Here is a 24,857-nt window from a genome sequence, read left to right on the forward strand (position 1 = left end):
ATTGCTCCAACGATTTTAAGGCCTTAATACTTTTTAGTATCTTATCCATCCGCGTCGAACCATTATCAACCGCAATAAAAGTCATATAACCCGTCATCACTCCTTGTCATCCTTGTCAACTGATTGACTGCTTATCAAGGTATAGTGCGATGCAGCTAGCAGCATCGGTTGTTTCTGGTCTGCTTCCCTTGTATTTGAAAACGAGAAAAGGTGAAGGCGCAGTAATGTTGACAGCGCACACAAAAATAACGCAGTACTGGGGTACATCGTTGCACAGCGCGATCAAACCGGACATGCGCGCCTGTCAGTGGTGATAACTGGACGGCGCGCACTATACCTTCAGTTATGATTCAGACACGCGCTCCGCTGTTCGCGTTTCTTTTCATCCCGATAGTACCTAAGCCGAGCTGCTAGGAACACAATGCTAGCTTCAGCTGGGCTAAATATGGATCTTCCTCCAGGGATCAAAACTTTTTTTTTTCTTAAGTCACATTTGGCAACCCTTCCTGTCAAAACCTCGTTGGAAGAAAGGGGCTCTTCCGTGCCGTGGTCGACAAACTGCCGTTTGCGTCTGCGTGCTGAAACGATTGATCACTCTTTTGTTGACTGTAGGGATGCAGTGTCATTCTAGCACACTCCGAAGAACACTTAAGAAAGATTTAGATATCACACCATTCGCAATACGTTTCTTACCTTTTAAATATCCCTGTGACAAACCATATGACATGTTCATGTTATTTGACCTACATAGGTTTTGGCGCAGTAGAATGTGCGATAGGCACACTGAACCACCGCGAAGTACTCGGTCGATTTTTCGGGAATCTGCTGCTTCCATTCGTAGTGTGTACAATGCTGCACAAGAAACACCGCCGGACTGGATGCCTTTATTGGACGCTTGCATGTGCTTGCCTGACTTTTGAATGCGTTTTCAGTCACGTGAAGTTTCTGTAGCGCTTTCTTTTTCTTGTTTTGCTGAAAACTCGGCTGCCATGTAATGAACAAAAAAAAGTGGGTGTACAACCCAGTGGTTAAGACCCTCGGCTTCTGAGCGCGGGGTAATAGGTTCGAAACTCATCATCGGCAGCGTTTTTCTGCAAATTTTTCCGTTCGAATTCTGTTTTTCTTTATCGAGCGCATCGTGTGGCGCCTTACGGTTGGACCCACGGACACATTTCCTGGGTGAGTCGCCTAAGAATGCTGACGCATTGAAAACATACCGCCAGTGAGCATTGAAACGATGCCGACTCATTTTTTTCCCGTTTGCTTAAGGTCGATACCTACATTAAAATGTTTGCGATTTTCTTTTCTCGTTTGACTAGTCTCAAACAAGTAGAGTAGTGGGAGGCTCCAATGGCACCCACATCCAATGACATGTGGGTGCCCAAGAATTTCCGTGACCTTGTGACCAAGAATTGCATTTGCGGAGTTTCGATAGATATCATAAATGCAAACAATTGGATTTTACTGGTCTTCGCCGTTAGAATTTTTGTCAAAGCAGCTGTACCTGCTTACTGAGCGGGCTTCTTATTTCGAGCGACTGCTCCAATTGACTTTCCTGTCATTAATCTGGCGCTTCTTGTGCACCACAGATATGCACAGGGGTCAACTGTACATTTCCGTGGTGCTGTCCCGCCTGCTAGCGCCGCAGTTGATTGAGGCCTACATTCCCAGCGCATTCCTGGTGGTTGTCTCGTGGCTCATTTTCTGGCTTGACGCGGCGACCGAGCGTGTTGCTGTTTGTGTCACCATTCTACTTGCACTGTACAGCCAGTCCACCGGAGGTGCGTCTCTTTTACATATTTCAGCGTATTTTATGCCAAAGGGCAAATTATTTCATAATTTCAGTGCTTCACCCAAAATATAACAATGCAACATGTTACACGAGGACAAAAACAAAAAGTGCAAAAAGAAGCGGCAGCTTTCAACTCAGAATCAATATTTACAAACGAGAGATATTGAATGGGGGGACAAAAGTAGTTGGAATACGAGAGGTGTGGTCGAACTGCAACCAAGCAGCAGCTAGCAGCACCGAAGGAAAAAGCAAGAAATTTGATTACGCATGCATTCACACAGGCTGGCTGGCTATGATAAGCATTGGCTGTGATAGCCAGTTTACAGCTCTTGATCTGTTTGTTTACTCATGAATCGAAGCTTTGTTAGCAGCGTCTGCAGCTGAACACTCACTAGCGTAACGGCATTCATAGCAAACAGTTACACTCGCCTGCGCCGTGTCCAGCGGGCATGATCTTCAGCTGCTGTATAAGCGTTGCTGCAGTTGTGATACCTGTTATATTTAGGTCGCCGAAGCTTGCAGATGCTAAAGCGAGTTTTTATTGCGAGAGCAATGATATGGACACTCCAGGTGAATTTCCGCCGTCGTCGTCGTCGCCGCCGTAAGGTTCAGTATAATGTCCGAGTGCGACAAGATCGTGGCCGCGCGCGTCGTATGTTGTAGTTGATAAAAATAGTGATCGTACTGCGTATAGCTGTCTAATAATTTCCTATCGCAATCAATCTACGCCTTTCGGGGGAAACTGCGACTTTTTAACAATATTGTCAAATTGCAGTGCACAAAATATATATCATGCGGCTTCGCTTCAACCTGTTCGCAATACAAATAAACAAGCAACGAGGGTAGTATAAAATGACTTGCGATGAAACGTACACTCGATGTGCGTAATAAAGGGCAGCAAGGTACACTTAAGCTTGCGGAAACGGTGCCTTCGAGAATGCCGCTGGATGCTAGATAATAACTTATTAAACTTTGCACTAAAGGCGCCCAGCAAAGAGAAATACCACGCCAAACAGAAACGTCTCTTGGTGCAGTGAACGTGATAATGAAAACTTATCGAGGCCGGCCGCATTAAGGAAGTGCATTGGCCCGGGTCCAGTATGGAAGAGGCATCGCTGTTGAAACGCCCTACTTTACGGATAGGCAGAAGCTCCAACGCCTCTGTTTTGCACGTGAGCATAAGCAATGGAGCGTAAGGGACGAGGATGAAGTGATATTTACGAATGAAAGCACGTTTTCGTCATGATGGGACCAGCAGCGCCATATCTGAAGACCCTATAATTGGAGATTTGGAATTCCCGCATAATAGCCACGCCGCTCAAAGGGGCGTATTGGTGTCCAACACTTATATATGCGCAGTGGCCCTGAGGGCAACCTGGAAAAAAATTACAGATGACGTTTTATGGACTTTCCCTATTTCTCACTCGCAGTGGCTAACTCCTATTTATAGATACCATGTGGTACTGAGAGTGTGACTGCAGGGTATACTTCTCACAGGAATGACGATTTACGTAAATTCTAACTACAGTGCTTTTTCTCTTCCCGAGGAAGGCCAGGTGTGTTATGCAGGACTTCAGGACATGTTGGCGATGGGTTGTGAACGTCTGGAGCTTTCCCCGGAACAGGCATAGAGTTATCGTATATTGTTACGGCGCAACCAAGAGTGGCGCAAAAGTCAAAAGACGATGATTTGACGTGTCGAGGTATAATCGGTCTGGGCAGCCATCTTGTTTCTATATCGTTGCCTTCCTTGTAATTAACTTAAATACATCTTTATATGTGACTTCCGCAACGTAACAAATTGTTGGAGGTGCGGGGTAACCACGAGAGACAACGGAGCTCCGCAGTGGTCGTCACCCCGGACAGGACAACATGATGGACGAAACAGGTCCCGAAATGGCGCGGCCCACTTCAACGCCTACAACCCCGACGGTTGTTTGTTCTGCGGCAACGACCACCTCGACGTGGAAGACTGGATCGCCACGTATCAGTGTGTCAGTGCCCACAACAGATGGGATCCGACGATTATGTTGGCTATCTTGGTGTTCTACCTACAACGCACGGTGAAGGTGTGGTATGATAACCACGAGGAAGAACTTAACGATTGGGACACGCGCAAGCATAAGCTGAGGGACTTGTTCGGCCGTCCCGCCGGGCGGAAAAGCGCCGTCAAGAAAGAGCTAGCAACCTGCGTCCAAATCTCCACAGAATCATATCACCACAGCAAAGTAACAATATTATTTACGTCTACTAGTTAGGCTTCTGCGGCCTGATGAATGCGTTGGCATACTAAGGGCTACTGGACAAAATCTCTCCTGCCTTCCATCCTTCCTTCTTGCATGCTGGCTGGCCCTGGCAGCTGTTCTTTACTACAGCTTGACCACATCCCCTCACATAAGGCGCTTATGTTAACGACCTACAGGATCAGCGGGCTCTACGCGCTATGGTATGGACAGTGAAAGTTGCTCCATTAAACACCACATATCATCATCATCATCATCATCATCATCATCATCATCACCGAAAGTTGCTACGTCTATATCACTGGAATGCTTAAGTGCATTGAAGTACCGCATGACAAGGGCGGATCAAGCAGTACAGGAGGCATTCGTGAATATCTTCGCAAATATCTACAAGGATACCACAACTAGCTTTGTTCTCCACAAGAAAAGTAGAAAGTTACTTATCGAGAAAGGGCTCAGACAAGGAGGCACAATCTCTCCAATGTTATTCACTGCATTGCTTTGACGCTGAGCCGTGCTCCCTCAAGGGCTGCAGAAGATAGCGTCAACCTTTCCCTTTCCCTACGAACCACTTACTACTGCATTGCTTAGAAGTATTCAAGCTCTTAGACTGGGAAGGCTTAGGACTGAGGATTAACGGCGAATATCTCAGCAACCTTCGGTTTGCAGAAGACATTGTCCTATTCAGCAACAATGGGGACGGATTACAATAAATGATTGAGGACCTTAACAGAGAATGTGTAAGAGTGGGGTTGAAGATTAATATGCAGAAGACCAAAATAATGTTCAATAGCCTGGCAAGCGAAAAAGAAATCTGGATCACCAGCCAGCTTCTAGAATCTGTAAAGGAGTACGTTTATCTAGGTCAGTTGCTCACAGGGGACCCAGATCATGTTAAGGAAATTTACAGAAGAATAAAATTGGGTTGGAGTGCATACGGCAGTTATTGCGAAATCCGTACTGGGAGATTACCACTGTCATTGAAAAGAAAAGTGTACAACCATTGCATTCTACCGGTGCTAACATATGGGGCAGAAACTTAGAGGTTAACAAAGAAGCTCTAGAACAAGTTAAGGACCGCACAAAGAGCGATGGAATCAAAAATGTTAGGCCTAACATTAAGAGACGGGAAGAGAGCGGTGTGGATCAGAGAGCAAACTGGGATAGCCGATATTCTAGTTGACATTAAGCGGGAAAAAATTGAGCTGGGCAGGCCATGTAATGCGTAGGATGGATAGCCGGTGGACCATTAGAGTTACAGAATGGATACCAAGAAAAGGGAAGCGCAGTCGAAGTCGGCAGAAAACCAGATGGGGTGATGAAGTTAGGAAATTTACAGGCGCAAGTTGGAATACGCTAGCGCAAGACAGGGGTAATTTGGAGATCGCAGGGAAAGCCCTTCGTCCTGCAGTGGACATAAAATATAAGCTGATGATGATGATAACAAAGATGAGCATGGGTACGGCGGTGTGGCATGTGATGAAGTCGCAGTGTTGACCCAGCTGCACGAGAAGAGCAACTTTGTTGACTTTCTTTAGGAATCGTGACCTCAACGCATTGCAAATGCTATCCAAATCCCCGTTTCTATCAGATACCATCCACCAGCTGGCTAGAAATGTCACTATTTCCATCCGTGTCGAGTGGGCCCCACCTGGCCGGTGAAAGGCGGATTTTGCCAGACACCCGCCTGAGTTATAGCGCACAGTACCACAACTTCGCGAACATGCCGGCGGTAAGCTATTTCGTCAAAATGAATATCTCAGTTGCACTACACTAGCCCTCATACCTCCCTGTGGTTTTAGCCTTCCTGGTGGGCCCAGTAGACGAGAGCAGACGGCACTTCGGAGACTTCGCGTCGTGGCTGCGCTTACGCCACCAGTGAACGCCCACTGGCCATGTTGCGTATGGGCCCCCATTCCCTTGTTGTACCATTTCTAATAATGCAATGGACGTTACACACTTGCTGTGGTCGTGCCTAAAACTAAAGCTAGCGCGTCTGCGGCACCTCATGCAGAGCAACCGGCAATCGTCCAGGGCACCCTCTTGACTTGAAACATTGGATACATGGGACGTTTTCACGGTCCTTGCTAGATTTTGTGGACGAAACAAACTTGTTCGCATACGTTTGAGGCCTCTTTTTCTATTTGTGTTGGAAATTGTATTATGCGTAGGGGCAACCTTCTGTAATATAAAAAGAGCACAGCACTTCGCCATCTACTAGGCGGACGTCAACAGTGTCGCAACTTTCTTTTTTTTTCTTCGGAAAGACTTGTTATGAAATATATGTTACTTTATGTGAAAGTCAACATGATTTTTGTTTATTAGTCACAGTGTGAAAATGGCTAGGAGTAACGTCGCCAGGTCAAATTTTCAATAGTTACAGGTATAAAAATTAATGAACTAGCGACACACGTACATTTATTCTTCTACTACGAGAAACTGAAAGTATTAAAAAAGGGGCGCATTTCCGAGAAACACCATCGCCATTCTGTAAACTGGAAACGCGGTCATGCGTGGCGTATAGAAGTATGGTTATTGTAGGATATATCGCTGAACTAACTACGAACCACATTGGTTTTAAAAAAATATGGTTGATCCCTATTTCATAGGAATCGGTAGAACACGAAAGTGATACATGTCTTCACACAAGATGTCGCATGTTTATTGTGCGCGAATAATTATGAATTATAAGAGGACAAATGCGCACAATGTCTATTCGTACTGGGCTGGCATGGCCCCGTTTGATGCGCATGCACCCACGCTGACATCTCCTCCATCTTGACGAATGACGTTGACGACCATGAGCAACCCCTGGTGGTGGCTGAATTGACATGAGCACAGGCGTTCGCAAACCGTACCAGCGAAACCGAACGGGTTGTTAGTAAATCGCTCTGTGAGCTCACGGTCCGCTGCAGGGAAAGGCGCACGATTTGCGGGTACGCGACCGTGTTGCAGGTTTGCTTGTGCGCGCAGCGTCCTTTTGACAAGCGGCGTCCTGCTGCCGAGTCGCTTCGGCGAAGGTTGGAACATTTTGGTCCGTCTCCGTAGTGTCTTGGCTAGCCAGTGGAGTTGCGACGCGTTCAGCTTCAGGAATGCAAGTGGAAGAATTCGCACAGTGTGCCGCGAATGAGCGAACGCGTTCTGCTTCACGCTGGCGGGTCTCTCGCTGGAACAAAGCGAAATTCACCCGTCGACGTCGTTGCCTTTCTGCGCCGCTTAGCGCAGCAGTTTCCTTATGTCGAATTAAAATGTCCGAGTTCGGAGTGGGCGGCTTACTCCGCCAGCGAGCATGCTACTGCGGCGTAGAGCGACGCCTCGAAATCCGCAATTGGAACACAAGCCCTGCAGCGAGAGCAAGGGTATGGCAAGGGGGCGCACGTGCACACCCGGTAACCAGATATGCAGCTACCCAGCGTCCCTTGCGTGCCGGAGGGGATAATCGTCTAATGTCGCGGCCTAGAGCGTTTAAAAACATTTGCTGAAGTGGAGGGGGCGATCTTCAAGTGCAGCCAGTACCGCCATACTGTGGTGGGCAGAAAGCTCGGCTGCCGCGGCATTGCGTGCAGCGACTGTAGAGCACGGTAATCTTTCCTGAACAAAAGAGCATCTGCAGCACCTTCGTATGCGTGCAGCCCCATTGCAACCAGCATAGTTCACTCCTGCGGGTTGGATTTAACCATGCTCACCACCCCCAAATTTCAATTTGTCCCACTTCCAAATTTCAAGTTGGCCCACCCCTAAATTACAAGTAGGACCACATCCAAATTTCAAGTAGGCCCACATCCACATTTAGAATAGGCCCTCATCCAAATTTCAAGTTGACCCGCCCCCTAATTTTAAGCTGGCCCACTCCCAATTTCAAGTTGACCCACTCCCAAATGTCATTTTAGTAATCGTTTCGTTTAGTTGATAATTTGCGGGGAAAAACGGCCGTAAAAGCACACGATATGCTGCGCAGCTGGTTTCCTGCCTACCGCAAGATGGCCGTTGGCGGTTTCACTGTCCTCTGTGGGTAGGTATAGGCGGCTTCCACTCCAGCAATTTTTTTAAATCCTCCTAGGTCGCCGCCCACCGCGGCGGCTTCTCCGTGGTACACCATGTCTGAACAGCACGCACGCCACTACGGGGACGTAGAGGCAGGCCACAATAAAATATGTATCTGCTAAAAGACAAGGTGGAAGCAAACAGACAAAAAAAACAAGCGGGAGGAAAGTACAAACAAAATAACAAACCTTTACAAATTGCTGACTTTCGCGTTGCGGCGCTGCACATGTGGCTGTCGGCATCTGTGAAGAAAAGGAGACGCTCTTGAAGATAGCAGGTAGAGGGACACCTGAAACTACCACGCACTAGAAGTCTCATTGTGCGTTGTGCAAGCGTCACGAAGCGAAGCAGCCCTACTTTAGGAGACAAGATTTCGAAGACGTGCCCGTAAGCGGTGGCTTCAGCGTCGCTGTCAGATTCAGCGCCGCACGAATCCGAACTTGAAGGGTCACATTCAGAGTTGTCGCTCTCAAGCAGCGTGAGCAAAAGCGCGCGACGGGATAAAGCTGCGGCCATTGCGTCCGTCGATACCGGCGTCCCGGCTAGGGTATCCCGGCGTGAATGCTGGCTAGAAACAGGAAATGCGTCAACCGAGAGTTGCGCTCCGCTCCGCTGATCTCCGCGAGTGCTCTCAATCTGCCATTGAAACACTCATTCAGTGCATCCGATCTGCCATTCGAACATTGTTGCTCCAAAAAGAGCAGAAAATGCTGCTTCGGAAGTGATGCCATTGGAATTCGCTATTAGTTGTGCCATCGCAAGCGAAACAGTAGGCGGCGTGTAAGCACTGCTGATGCATGTCGAAGCTGCACTCCGTAGGCGATAAGGCGTCATAGGCTAATCCGACGCGTAAGACAAACCATGTGTTGGAACTGCGTCGTCACCTCTGGAGGCCTACACTGGCTACACCGCGTTGGAGCCTCCGCTGCGTTGAGACTACCGAAGCGCTCACTGTCGGCGCTCGTTAGTGTCATGATGGAGTACTTTGCTTCACCGCTCCTAGATGGCGGTGCCATCCCTAAGAGCATATTGAACCCGTTCGCGCCGACGTCACATCCGTTACACTAAGTTGATGGTGCACCCCGTCATAAAACACTTTTTTGCTAAAATAACAAGTATACCCCGCAACGCTCATAGCGCAGCTGTTTTTGAAATTCTCACGCGGTGGACACGCAACCGTGACACAGGCTAGCGTAGCTGAAATGCCCGCGTGTCTTCGAGCGCGCAGGTGTGTTACAATTTATTACTTCCTCCCGAAGCTGCAAGAGGCACTGGGATGCAGTTCGCTAACATCGCTCGTGTTTCAATTACTTTTATCGCACCTGAACACAAGGGGCACAGGTATAACAAAAACAACACAGAAAAGACAAAGCACATATGTATGAGCAATGTGGACTGCGCAAACTAAATACAAATGAAAAAACACATGGCTTGTGTTCGCGTGTACTGCATGTCCTCGATCTCGTCAAATAGGAATGTTATTTTTGTTATAAAGGGATAGTTGGTATGCTCAAGTATGACGCTGTTTAAGTGGCAAACTGTTCCACGAAAAGTCAACATGGCAGTCCAAGGTAAAACAGACAGCTTACGGCATCTAATGAGATGCGATAATTTCTGACAGAGGAAATAGCAAAGGGCGTTGTCGGTGAATGTCATGAAACAATAGGGGCAATTTGCTGCGTGAATTGAATAACGTGTGCACCAGTTCGAGCACCATGCAGCACTCCTGACCGGATACATCCTATCACACGACTCCAGCAAGTGCCTTACTTAAGAACTTTCTTCCTACATGAAAAAGACTGTATTTGATAAGATGGTAACAAATTTTTAATGACGGAAGTACTGCCGCCTTTAGATTTCAGCACCGCTCAATAAAAGATTGATTTACTAGATACGAGATACACACCGTTATCGCGAAATATATATTTGATTGTCGGAGCGTACTGCATGACAGAAATTGGAGGAGAGTGAGACGTACTGCTGCCTCGTAATAGTATAGTCTAGCGCAAATCACCCCAGGATACAAGAGAAGAGCACGTGACCAGAAAGGCACGGTTCTTCTAACAACAACCAGAATATTGTAGGAAGGGAGTGCCTGTCTTGGTGTTTATGTGCGCTTATCGTGTCATCGTCTTCTTTGCACTACACTAGTATTGTAAAATAGCATAGCAACAAGTCCACATTGCAACCCTATAGTACTGCTAGCACTTTCATGGTGTCTCTGCATGCCACCCACTTGCGCAGCGCGACAGCTTCTGCCGCCGTCCACGTCAATGACGGCGCTCGACCACTGGATGGTGGTCTGTGTTCTCTTCGTCTTCGCGGCTCTCGCCCAGACGGCGCAGGGCATGTGGACCAAGAGACCACTGCTTGAGCCGGCACGCACACCCGTCAACAAGGCCGCCTGGATTTGGGCGGTGAGTGCTCCGGAAGGGACCTGGGGGGAAATTCAGTGGGTAGAAGGCAGCTTACATTATCGTTTTAAATCCTGGCGACTGATGAGGCGGCTCTGGAGTAGGTCTTCGATAAAACAATGCGCCGGAAGGCGCTTTCCGAGCGAAAACCACGAATAGCGGTGGCCAGTCTATCTGAAATTTTGCAAGAGAGCAATGTGCATGGAACCAGCGGCTTACGCTATTCTTATCCCACCATTCCCGCACCTTTCACAACTGTGCTTGAGATTGTGCAGTGTAATCTGCTATTAAAAGAAACACTCTAATTTGCGCCTCTCACTTTGCTTGTGCTATAGCGGCAAGTGCCAGCCGATGCAATGTCAATGCGCTGCACAGGTGTGTAGAAAAGTACCAATGCCATTAACAGCGTCATCTGCTAAGAAACCAGGTGATTGTACTTTTTGTGCACTTAACAGATTGGAAAATTACTCTGCGTTTAAGTGTTCCCTTTAAGCATTTTATGCCCAAAAGTTTACTAATTAAGATAAATAAATGAAAACACTGGGATTGTTCTTGAGCACATAGGACATAACAAATCCTGTGAGAAAGAAAATGTTCGGAAAGAAACAATGAGGTGTTGCTCCTGAGCAACTCTGGGCACTTGCGGTCGTGTTACTGGTGGAACGCATCGGAGCAATGGCGGCTTGGGAGAAGATGTATTTGCGTCTTGCGTCTTGTATTTGGCGCAGTGGACAAAAGTGTGTCCAGGTGTGCATACCTTGGGTGTGGATGAATTTGGGCCAATGGTTTACACCATTGTACCTCATGTAGACTGTCTCAAGGCTACAGGACGAGTGACCTTCTTTATTGGAACAACTAAAGAATAGGTAGTCTGATTTTCTGAGTGTTCTGGGTGGCTATAGAGATTGACGTCCGATATTTTTTCCATTGGAGAGAGTAATCATCCCTTCGATTTCCTCATCTCTCAGAAATCTTCTTCTCGTCCCCCGTCTCGTCTTCCTCACCTAACAAGTAAGAAAAATTGATAACAAAAAATTTAGAAAATATTGTTCGTAATCTGCTTCTTCATTTCATGGTCAAATTAATATAAACAATTCACAACAACTAGCACTACTTTGTTTTCTTTTTTTTGAAGTTATATAACGAAGACCGGAAGCAATATACACAACCTGGTTCACTTTGTATAGCTGCAAAAGCTGCGAAAATCGTGATACATGCCAACACGCCTATCACGATACACACGCGCACCCCGATATACGTCTACCCGAATATCGCGACACACACGCGTATGCTTATATTTTCCCCGTATCGCGGAAAGCGCCTGCACACGAAACACTATGCACATACCCTCAAGTGTCCAGTCCTGTAGCCCCGTAGCAACACTATTTTTGTCACTTCCTTACGCACAAACAAAGCATTATGAACGTGCATGACTGCCACACGTAGCACCGCTATAGTGTTTCCTGCGGCAGACTAAATCAAACATTACTTTCTTCTTATTGTGACAATACAAATGCACTTACTAGCGTTCACAGGTGGAGTAGTGGGACGAAACCTCTGTGCATCCTTCGTTCTCTTAGAAGAATGAGCAGGTAATGCTCTGCCTTTTTCCTTTTGAAAGGTTGAGAATACCCAGGTGTATCAGGAAATGGCTTTAGGAGTATCAATTCACAGTAGCTGACGAAAGAAAAATATTTTTGTTCTGGGCAACGCTTGGCATTAAAGGGTTAACAGTGGGCTACACTGTCGAAGCTTCCCTTGCTCAGGGTTCCGCGTCAACGCTCTTTAACGCACTTTGTAACCCTGAACGGGCAGCCTGAATGAGGTTTTAGCCGAGCTCACGCAAATCTAAACCATCTCCTAGACCCTCAATGAGTGCAGTAGGGCGCCAAAGCTTAGTCATTAATTTCGGGGTTACCGTCACTTTCACGAGCCTGCGTGTAGTACAGCACCGGATGTGCCGGCATCTGCAGGCGACAGCGTTCCTTGCACTATGCTAACGTAGCGTGATTAGCACTGTGCCGGGGAATGCTGTCACCCGTTGACGCCCGCGCGTGTGATGCTAGTCACGCAAAAGCGCACCAAAGTGATCAATATGAAGGACCAAGAATACGGGCGCTGGTGCCGCAGATGTTGCAACGTGCGGGCCAAACATCTGGGCCAATATTTACAAAGGCACACGGGCGTTTCTGCATTTCCTAGCATCGAAATGTGGCCGACATCAAATATCGCTTTCGGCCACTAACATCACTGGATACTTCCACTTTGTCGACCAGAACTGTGGAGGACTGTCCTAAGCGTTGCACACGCCAGCGCTTATTGGCTTAAAAGATTACCTCACGCAATCAAAGGCAGTCTGAGATGACAAATCGGAGGCACGCACTAAATCGGCGTCTCACAATGTTTGTTCGCATCAACTGCAGTTTGCATTTAGGCATAGAGAGTGTGCGAAGTATTACATATATAAACAATGCGTGACATAAAGTTTTGAGATGTGCGGAGCATTAAGTGTGTATGGATAAAACATGTTGCATAGGATGACAGTACCGACAATTGTATGTATCCCCCTTAGGTTTATAGAATTAATGAACCGCTTTACGAAACATACATTTCAACATGTGTGCTTGATCAGCAAAACGTTTTTGGCTAGGCACCCGAGGGAAAAGCCGCCTTCTCGAGTTGAACAGGTAAGGGGGTTTAGTGAAAAGAACAACATTTTCTCATCAGAATTCATGTACGTAGCCTTCAAGTTAAGTTTTAGCGTTTATTACAACTACTACTACTATTATTATTATTATTATTATTATTATTATTATTATTATTATTATTATTATTATTATTATTATTATTATTATGCAGGGGAAACGAGGCACGGCAGTTCATATTCTACGGTGGTTGGCTGCGTTCCGTGGTGTCGCGGCCAACGCAGAGAAACGAAGCGGGGATACGGCTTCGTTCACAAGAGCGGACAAGATATCCAGATTCGCATTTCCCGCCGCATTTGTGCTCTTCAACATCATATACTGGGCTGTTATCTACGGTTGATTGGCGCTACAAAATAGCGATATGACGATGAGTTAACTATGGGCTAGCTTGTGTTATCGACGGAGTGCGTTTTTGGAGAAGAATGTGTGATGATGACGATAATAAAAAGGCCTCTTGCCTTGGCGAGCGAAGAGATTGTTCATGGTGATTCTTATTTACCCAGGTTGATTCACTGCAGAAAACCGACAGGACCCCGCTTTAAATACCTGTGTATTAGGTCTACGGTTAAGATGACTATGTTCAAGAGATGTCAGTGAGGCTAATGACAGAGTGGTGGAGGACACAACCATTGGCAAAAAAAGCCACAGTCGTTATCCGGGCACTCAAGACGGGAACGGAACGAGAACAAAACGAGATCATCCGCGCAACCAGTAAAAATTGAAGAAAATGCGGTCTCTGACCCCAACCCTTTGTACTGGACCGCAATACATAAGCTAGTTACTGCCCAAACAAGTTACATAAAATATTGCTTCTGATTTCTTCCTAATGTTTGTTCACAATCTCACTCAAGCTGTAACTTATAGTACGTCGAAGTTTCATTTGTCATTACCAATAGCGGCGTTCAAAAGGCAGATACAGAGCATCATACACTTGATTGTCATCTTATGGTGCTGAGACCGGGTTGTTTGTGCTCTTTTGAACGCCAGCACTTCGTGAGCTCCGCGGCGCGGGTTGCACTGTCCAGCTAGATGAAGAAAAGCGCCTCGAGAGATGGCACCACACTGCGTGGCGCCTCCTCCAGGCGCATTTCTTCTTCTAGCTGGACAATGTGTGGTCTCCCACCTTGTAGCTTCTTTCCCGGTGTGTTTGTGCGGGCCAGTCCCTTTGGTATACATCACATTGACCGTGATGCGGAGTTTGTTGATAATATGAAGAAGGAATTAAGAAGAAATATTGACCGTCTCCTTGGCAACGGCCACGCTCCTCTGGTGAACATCTTCAAGGGTGAGTGGTTGGTCATCGGGCGACGAGTCGAAGTCGGACACTAGCTGGTAGATATACTTGTCTCGAATTGGAGCCTTCCATGTTCCCACAAACTCTTGGTAATTTTTTACTCGTCCAGATTATAAAATATTGTACTCGTTCTTGAGTTCCAAAGAGAGTCTATTTGCTTCCGAATCGTTCCAACCAGGTGAGTCTCGAGCAACTTCGTCCTTTTTTGTTTACCTGGGTATGAGTGTGAAGAAGAAAGCAATCCTTAAGCTCTTGCGATAGATTTAGTTTGAAACAAAAGGATGTAAATGCGACAAGTTGGGATCCATACACGACGACATTCGTGCTCTTTACATTTCTAAAAAAATGTGACATAAAAAAACAACTGTTCGGGGCCTTAACCTCGGGTCATTTTAGCGAGCAACAAAACAGGGTTTTCCGATGACTTCATTCACATGGGCATCTAAAAAATATGAAAAATTGCTCAGAAAAAAATCGAATAAAAAAATGAACTGCTGTAGCAATCCTCGTAATCATTTTTTATACGACTCAAATGGGAGAGAGTGCTGACGAAATGTCAAAAAATATACGCGTGTGTTCCAAGTGTCTCCACAAGACGAGACCTAGTGTGGCCTAGAATAATGAAAAATCAACCACTAAGACAAATTTCGTTCCGCGCATTATATATACATGGAAAACAAGGAGAAACAATGAAAACAATTGTATTTTCTTATTTTTTCCTTCAATTCCAAATGCTCAACTTAAAAAAATAAAAATGACCCGTTAACACCGTGTAAAGAAGAAAAACTGACCTCATTACCCAAACACTCATTGACAGAAAAAGAAATGTACAAGCTTGCCCACCTCCTGGAGGCAAAGAATTCCCTCTTGGAAAGGTGGAGGACCCATAGACTCCACCGCAGACTAAGGGCGCGAATCGCGCGCCTCAAAAGAGAAATCGAGTCCTACGCATCCCAAATCGCCAGACAGTAATAGGATGAAACATGTGCAGAAACGGACGATCGCATGCGAAGGGGAAGTAAATGGAGCCTGCTTAAAAATCTCCTTAACAGCGATAAGCAATCCAGGAGCACACTGAATCTCGCGTCGGATAGACTCGTAAAGAAACAATTCTCGATAGGCCTCACAGAGAAGGAGGTAACCGAAAACCTAGCGTACACTTACCTCCCACTTGCCCACAGTTCGGACCGCCGGGGCGAGAAAATTGCTTACGAAGGCCATCCGCCGCCAGATCTGGACGAACCATTTGAGACGTCCGAAATCAGACACGTCCTGTACAAACTTAACAGCCGATCGGCGCCGGGGCGAGACGGAGTCACGAATAAGCTCCTCAGGAACCTAGATGACAGGGCCATCGAAACACGTACAGACGAGATCAACCGGGTAGGAAATTCCGGCCAAGTCCCAGAAGAATGGCGCACTCCCAACGTAGTACTCATCCCTAAGCCGGGTAAGCCCCGGCACATCGATAATTTGAGCCCCATCTCTATTACGTCCTGCATCGCCAAGGTCGCGGAACACGCGATCCACAGCAGAATCGTTGCACACATTGAGAACAGGGAACTCTTTAGGCACAACCTAATCGGGTTCAGACAGTCCCTATCAGCGCAGGACGCTATGCTTCTTCTCAAGAGGGCTATTTTTGATAAGACCCGGGACGAAACGGGAATCCTCGCGCTGGACCTCGCCAAAGCTTTCGACAGGGTCAAACACAGGCACATACTGCGATAAATTTCTGCCCTTAACATGGGAAGGAACTTTCACGACTTCACAAGGTCCTTCCTGGCGAACAGCAAGGCACACATCAGGCTGGGAACGGTTTCGGGAGGTCCATACGAGCTGGGAAACCGTGGCACCCCACAGGGCTCACCACTCTCCCCGCTACTGTTCAACATAGCCATATACAGGCTTTCCGCTCGCCTCGCCGCGATCACGAACACGAGACACGCCATTTACGTGGATGACATTTCAATCTGGGTGCCGGGAGGATCAATGGCCACGATTGAACACTCATTACAGAACGCGCTAGAAACCATCGACACGGGCTTGATCTCCCCCCGTCCAAATCGGAACTCTTGCTGTACAGACAATCTAGGCAGGGAGTCAGAAACCTCAAGCCTCGGGAAATTCGCTCAATAGTTATCACAGCCAAAAACGGGCGGCCAAACCCTAGGGTAGACTCCGTCAAAATTCTAGGTCTGCTCATCGACGCCAAGGGTTGCAACGCGACGGCTCTCAATAAGCTCGCTGGTCAGGCTGGAAACGTCATCAAAATGATCACCCGCATCTCCAACCGAAGAGGCGGGCTAAAGGAGGACAATCTTATCAAGCTGTCCAGGCCATTTTTCCTAAGCCACAATACCTATATAACTCCCTACCTTAATTCGAGCAGGGCAGAAAAGGCCAAATTAGACGCGCTTATAAGAACGGGCTTTCATAGATTATATATGGCTTTCATATATTATTAAAAGGCATTTGATTCAGTAGAGATAACAGCAGTAATAGAGGCATTGCGTAATCAAGGGGTACAGGAGGCATACGTGAATATATTAGCAAATATCTACAAGGATTCCACAGCTACCTTGGTTCTCCACAAGAGAAGTAGAAAGATACCTATCAAGAAAGGGGTGAGGCAAGGAGACACAATCTCTCCAATACTATTCACTGCATGCTTAGAAGTATTCAAGCTCTTAGACTGGGAAGGCTTAGGAGTGAGGATCAACGGCGAATATCTAAGCAACCTTCGGTTTGCAGATGACATTGTCCTATTCAGCAACAATGGAGACGAATTACAACAAATCATTCAGGACCTTAATCGAGAAATTGTAAGAATTGGTTTGAAGATGAATATGCAGAAGACAACGACAATTTTCAATAGCCTGGCAAGGGAACAAGAATTCATGATCGCCAGTCAGCCTCTAGAGTCTGTAAAGGAGTACGTTTATGTAGGTCAATTACTCACAGGGGACCCTGATCATGAGAAAGAAATTCGCAGAATAAAATTGGGTTGGAGTGCATACGGCAGGCATTGCCAAATCCTGACTGGGAGCTTACCACTGTCATTGAAAAGAAAAGTGTACAATCATTGCATTCTACCGATGCTAACATATGGGGCAGAAACTTGCAGGTTAACAAAGAAGCTCGAGAACAAGTTAAGAACCACACAAAGAGCGATGGAACGAAAAATCTTAGGAGTAACGTTAAGAGACAGGAAGAGAGCGGTGTGGATCAGAGAACAAACGGGGATAGCCGATATTCTAGTTGACATTAAGCGGAAGAAATGCAGCTGGGCAGGCCATGTAATGCGTAGGATAGATAACCGATGGACCATTAGTGTTACAGAATGGATACCAAGAGAAGGGAAGCGCAGTCGAGGACGGCAGAAAACCAGGTGGGATGATGAAGTTAGGAAATTTGCTGTCGCAAGTTGGAATACGCTAGCGCAAGACAGGGGTAATTGGAGATCGCAGGGAGAGGCCTTCGTCCTGCATTGGACTTAAATATAGGCTGATGATGATGATTATGGTGGTGGTGGTGGTGATGATGAAAAGAATGGGCCTCAAACGTGTGCCGGGACTGCCCCAGTCCACGAGCACGGAACGACTACTGAAGCTAGGGCTCCATAACACGATAGACGAAATTATAGAAGCCCACTCGGCGGCGCAGGTTTATAGACTATCGTCCAGCAGGGTAGGAGTTAGAATACTAAACGAGGTGGGCATTCGGCCCAGGGACGACCCGGAGGATAAAGTCTGTCTACCTAAATATGGTAGTTCCCTAATCAAGGTAGACCCGATTCCGCGCAACATTCACCCAGTACACAACGAGGGTAATCCTGAAACTGATCACTCGACAGGGACTACACGCTCTATTCGTAGATGCAGCGGAGACGCATTCGCCCTATCGGTATACTGGATGCGAAAGTCAATCTGGTGAATGCGGCCTCTGTGCGCACCAATTTTGCTCACAAGGCGGAGGAGGCGGCTATCGCCCTGGCCATACACAGCGCACATTCTCCCCTCTTCGTCTTCTCGGACTCCCGTACAGCCGTTAGGTCCTTTTCGGCGGCGCGCGTATCGAAATGGGCGAATAGGATTGCGATCAACACCCTCACTAATTTCGGTCAAATCGGCACGGAAGTATATTTCCCCATTTCATGGTTCCCGGCCCACCTGGGGGACTCGATCCAACCGCACGGCTGCTACGCCAACGAACGGGCTCACCGGTTGGCGCGCGATTTCACGATCCGCGCAGGCGTCAACGGCCATCCTCGTAACAAGGCTTACATCCAGAAAGACCCATTGTACACCATTCACGAAATCGTCTCACACTACCGCTTGGAAAGGAGGTGGTTCTCTTCTCCTCACCCAAAACTAAATAAACCACAAGCTAGCATGCTCAGAATGCTACAAACCCACACGTACCCCACTCCGCGGTCCCTTAGCAGGACAGACCCAGACTTCCCGCAGTCGTGCCCCAAATGCGGAGCCAATTCATGCTCTTTTGATCATATGCTCTGGCTGCGCCCAGCCATAGAAAACTCGATACTTGCCACAAAGGAACAGTGGGAGGAGTTCCTCAGGAGCTACCACCACCACATCCAGCTCCAGGCAGTCCAAAGAGCTCACGGCATCGCAACGGGATTTCGCCTCCCGGTGCCATCGTGGGTGGAGCCACCGATTTGACCTGAGGGAGCCTTCGGCTCCCCCCTGGCCACAGTTCCTCAGGACCAATAAAAGTTCTTGTCACCGTCATACTCTACTGTATGCACTTTACGCCGCAAATGGTGCATATGCATCGCTAGCTAGATTCGATTCTCTTTCGCGTGCAAAGGCTCACATGAAGCCAAAGTGTCTGAAGCTGCACTGGGTGATCCCATCTTTGCCGCTATAGTAGACTTTGTGGGTATGTATTATCAAGTCTTCAAATCTCAAATTATCACAGACTCGTCGCGAGAAGCTGCCCTCAATCATATCGCGCACGCTTTGGAAGGGGTAGGTGGTGCTTCGGTGTGGATAGATGAACGAACGTGGGTCAAGTTAGCCACCCACCCCGCCGTCGCGGCTCTCACTCCTATCGCGGTGGTGCACCGAGGTGTGCGAAAATCGTCAGTGCAAGTCGCCTCTCTACGTGCGCCCGTACCCACGACCTGGCTAAACGCGTTTCGTAGGACTCCCTGTTTCGTGTCCTTTATTTTGCCGCCTACAAGACGAATAGGCAATTATTTGAAATTATTTCCAAATCGAGTTTTTCGCCCGTTGACGCGATGCTACACTGTAAGCAAAAATGAGCCGAGATGGGAGTAAATGACTTGTTCTCTACCGCATTCCCCGATGGGAGTGCGATATACTCCGGTCAGGCGGAGTAAAATGTTTACTCCCCTGCTGAACGGAGGTTGTGGGTGGAATGATGGGAGTATATGTTTACACCCATTGTGGAGGTTTTGCAGGAAATTATGGGAACATATGTTTACATCCATCAAGGTGGTTTTGCAGGGAACTATGGGAGCATATGTTTATACCCATCGAGGAGGTTTTTCAGGCAATTATGGGAATATATTGTCACTAGAAATGGTATATAACTGAAAATATATTTACAAAATATCTACAGCGAGCTGTAGGGGGCACTGCCAAGATGGCGGAAAGACAATTTCTTTAATCGTCGTCTTCTTCACCCAAATGGTCAACGTTATCTTTGTCCCATTACGCGCAGTCTCGTAACATTAACCTCAACATCAACTTCAACTTTATTTTCGCATTTTTCCTCCCTTTCTTACAAAGAAGAAAAAAGAGAAAAAGAGAAAAAGATGCAGGGGCAAGGAACAAAAAGCTGCATAAAAGCAGCTTGACGGGATTCCTTCCCCTTTCCTTGGCATCAGTTACAGCATATATAAATACAAAAATGGGTTAGAGAAGTTCAAAACATATTCACATCTATACATATACAAACATCAATATTCAAGAAGTATAATTTACTCGCACATATGTAAGGCTCTTTATGCACAAATGTAGATACACGCTAAGATTTACGCTATACAAGTTTATTGTGAAATATCGGCATTATACAGTGGTACACTCACAAAAAAGAAGCGTAACAAAAGGGAATATAGAAAGGTTCGAGACATTGTAAACAAGATTGCAAATGTGGTTTTTATAAAACTTTACCATTATTTATTAAATTTGTTTTCAATGTATTTCTTGTAATCATGTTCCGCTCAGTATGAGAAGCATATAACAAGTTTAGTATTCTTGGCACTTGGTTCTGCAATCGCTTCAAACCGTAATTGGTTCTTGAGAAAGGCAATACCCACTGATTCCGGGTTCTGAATTCATACAACACTACCGTTGATTCCGTTAGGTTGCACAAATTTCTGAAAACCGTATTGTTAGACCAAAAATATTTTTTAATTTTCAAGACAAAGTTCTATTCATAAAAGTGTTGAATAGGCAACACATTAAGAGAGAAATATTTCGAATGTATGTGCATCAAATGGAGCATTAATAATATGCCGGACGGCTTTCTTTTGTAGTGCTTTTAAACTATGAATGTTTGTTTGCGATGTCGTACCGCACATTAGATTACAATAGTTAACATGTGGAACGAAGAGACTGTTATATAACAACAGCTTTATTTTAGAAGGCAGCATGTGTCGTAATCGGCAAATTATACCACATGTTCTTGGCAGGCTGGACATAATACGTTCTACGTGTGCATCCCAAATTAAATGTTTGTCAAAAATCACTCCTAACGTTTTTACATTATCTACTAGTTCTATCCTTTCTACGCCGAGATAAGGAGCAGAGTTACAGATTACGTGCTTTTGCGGAGGTGTAAACAGTATAGCCTTAGTTTTATTCGTATTAATCGCTAAGGAATTTGAGTTACTTCACTTTTGTAATAAGTTTAGAGTCGTGTTTGCTAAAGCTATAAGATGTACAATGTAAAATGAACGAAAAAAAAGGCTAGTATCATCGGCGTAGATTATGAACTGTGCATCTTTACTAATATTTGTGATATCATTAATATAAAGATTAAATAAAATAGGTCCAAGAACACTTCCCTGGGGAACACCTTGTGTTAATGTTCTTAGTGATGAAAGTTTCGATCCAATAGCGACACACTGTTTTCTGTGTTGAAGATATGATTGCAAAAGTTTAAGGGGGATCCCGCGAAAGCCGTAATGTGGTAATGTTACAAATAGGGTTGTGTAGTTAATAGAGTCGAAGGCTTTGGAAAAATCTATGAAAATGTCTAGTGTTAACAATTTACTCTCGAAATTATTTAGGATTATTTCTTTTTGCGTTAGCAGAGCAAGCTCTGTAGACATCCCATGCCGGAAACCAAACTGCATATCTGATAAGATACTGTGCTTATCACAAAATGACGTAATCCTCTTGCAAATGATTTTTCTAGGCCCTTCGAAATCACAGTAAGTACAGATACTGGCCTATAATTTGTTAACTCGTTCTTGTTTCCGGACTTAAATAAAACGATCACTTTTGCGTGCTGCATTTTCTCAGGAAAGACGCCACTGGATAAGCAAAGATTAAAAATGTGGGTAAGCGCTTGCAACAAAAGGTCTAGCACAAATTTTATGGGCCTAATCTCCAATCCATTTATATCGCGCGATGTGCTGTTCTTTAACGACGTAAATGCCAAGTATACCTCTTCTGGTATTGTAGGTTTGAAAAAGGCAGTGTGGCTGTTTGGTTCTTTTAGAAAGGAAGTCACGTTTACATCATGCGAGCTTGAGATTAATGACGTGAAGTGTTTGTTAAACTTGTCAGCTAATTCTTCACCATTAATTGCTTTATTATCAACTATTAGCTCTAACTCCTGCTGTTTACGAGATTCAGGTAGTAGTAGTTTGTTTATTACGCGCCACACGACATCGCGCCGAGTTCCCGCTCTATTAAAGACATGTTGAAAATGTTGGTTCTTAGCGTTCCTCAGAAATTTATTCACAAAGTTTCGGTGCTTTTTAAAAGAGGTGAAGTCCGCGGATTCTCGAGTCTTCACAAACTTTGCATACAGCATATTTTTTTCGCGGATCATTCTGAAGCATTCATTTGTAAGCCATGGCTTCCTAATTTTTTTTCGACCTTTTGACTTTTTTACATGGAAAACAGTATTCGTAAACGTTCAGAAGTGTACGCATGAATATGTCGTAAGCTTCATCTGCTTCTGTGCAATCAAGCATAGAGCTGAAACTTATTTTTTCGATTTCTGTACGAAATGATTTTAGAGTCTTCAGATTAATAACTTGAACCAGAAATGACTCAGAATGATGCGAGCTCCTAGACGAATGATTCACTTTACAGAACATGTACACTGGCGAATGGTCACCTATGTCTCCTGCAATTACACCCGACTGTACACAACCATCTGCGCTATTTGTGATAAACAAGTCAAGCAAGCTCTCGCAGTTAGCACAAGTGCGTGTGGGTGCTGTAATTACGTTTCTGCAGCCAAATGAATCGAGGACAATGCGCAGTCTGCGTGACTTCCGCGTACTTAGTAAAAGGTTAATATTCAAATCACCGCCGATGACAAGTCGTAGGTCATTTGTACACACAAAACACAACAACCCTTCCGAAAATGTGAAAAAACTCTCAATGTCACCACCAGGGGGACGATACACAACAGTGAAAACACACCTGTGCGATTCCAGACTTAGCACTTCATAGTCTAGTGTCATTGCAGAGTAACTTGGGAGCATGCTACAAGAAATTTTTTCGGAAACAAGCTGTAATACACCCCCGCCACACCTATCAGAACGATTCAAAAAGAAAGTTTGAAAACCGGGCATACAAAATACCTCCTCATTTGTTCTATACCATGTTTCCGTAATCATGACATTGTCAAACTGAAATGGGAAATCACCGAGAAGCGCAGTCAACTCGTCGTGTTTATGCCTAGCCGACTGCGCGTTACAATGAAAAACTGAAAGATAATCATGTGAACTTGGTTTGGTGACGTCTCTTGGTGCAATCATTGCCATGGTGCAAATAATATAAGGGGTCTGATCAAACAATCCTTAGGCGAACGAACCTACTCGCGCATCTTTTCGACATCTGCCTCACAGCCAATCCGGATTACGTTAGATGTTTCCGTTTTCCGTGCAAATATTTTACCGCCCTTTACCCAAACAAAACGCCAGTTTAGTTCCCTCTTCTTAGCAATGGTCACACCAAGAAGTTTCTTTAGCTGCGGACAGAGATGCTCATTTAGAAATATTACTTGCCTCTTGTCAAAACCCAAGTCTTTAGAATTGATTCTAGCCTTCCGTGCCTTTTCAATAACTTTGTCACGCTTTGCTCGTTGGTTGAAAACAACCACAGTGCTCTGCTCTGTGTCGGCTTTTCGCGTAGCGACGCGATGGCAAATCTCGATGTCTTGCTCCTTAATCGGTTCACCCAGTGCATCACCGACTTTGCCTAACACATCAATAAGGTTTTCAGTCTGCTCATGCGGAATTCCTTTAATTTCGACATTTTTGTTTCTAGAATATTGGTCTTTAGCAGTGACCTTGAGAGACGTTTCATGCAGTTGCTTCTTTAGTGTTTCAACTTGTTGCGTAAGCACCTGTTGTGATGCCCTGAGTGCCACGTTTTCCGTTTTCACCGCAGCGCACTCCTGCCTCAGTGTTTCGAACGCTTTGTTAATGAACTCAAGACTACTTTTGAGCTCTCTTATTTCCTTGCGCAGATCGCGCCCTAGATTTGATAGTTCAGTTGACATAGTGAAAAAGCAGTCACAGTTAGACAAGATTCACTACGCTAAAAAAGGAAAAGTAACTGTGGTTTGGCAACAAAGGCAGGCTGCAAACAATTCGAAAAACTTGCTCTATGAAATAAAGTTTCAAACCTGGGAAGTCAAGCAGAAAAATGTCAGACGTATGTTCCTTGCGCTGCCTCTGTTGCCAACTGGTGTGCTGTCGATGCCGGCGTTCTTTTATCCCAAGCACAGTAGTGACGACAAGGTCCACGGGACCCAGCAAGGTCCAGCAGAAACAGCCGATGACCGGACGGTGCGGCCGTACCCACTTGCGTTGTGGCCACGCTGCGCTTATCTTCAGTAACAGCTTGATCTGGACACGCCTGGGAAGTCAAGCAGAAAAATGTCAGACGTATGTTCCTTGCGCTGCCTCTGCTGCCAAATCGACCTTTTGTAGCGCAACCTCCGGCCGGAAAAGCGCCGACCCGGCGCCTAAGGTGGGAGCGAGGTATGGCTTGAGGCGGGCCACGTGCACGACGTCTGAGGAAGGAGAAGACGTGGTAGGATCGAGCGGGGCTATTTCGTAAGTGACATCTCTCACTCGTCGCAGGACGCGATAAGGGCCAGAGCATCTCCAAAGTAGTTTTT

General features: G+C 46.0%; 1 protein-coding gene across 1 annotated transcript in view; it reads left to right on the forward strand.

Annotated features, from left to right (window-relative positions):
• The window catches only part of LOC125943228 (glutamate-gated chloride channel subunit beta-like), a 102,294-nt gene extending 78,082 nt beyond the window's left edge, over positions 1 to 24,212 (forward strand). The window contains exons 6-8 of the mRNA XM_049661935.1: positions 1,590 to 1,781; positions 10,324 to 10,496; positions 24,201 to 24,212. Coding sequence (XP_049517892.1) covers positions 1,590 to 1,781; positions 10,324 to 10,496; positions 24,201 to 24,212 — 377 coding nt within the window. The remainder of the gene's footprint in view (positions 1 to 1,589; positions 1,782 to 10,323; positions 10,497 to 24,200) is intronic.
• Positions 24,213 to 24,857: the final 645 nt, after the last annotated feature.

Source organism: Dermacentor silvarum, chromosome 1, assembly GCF_013339745.2.
Source record: "Dermacentor silvarum isolate Dsil-2018 chromosome 1, BIME_Dsil_1.4, whole genome shotgun sequence".
Lineage (NCBI taxonomy): Eukaryota > Metazoa > Arthropoda > Arachnida > Ixodida > Ixodidae > Dermacentor > Dermacentor silvarum.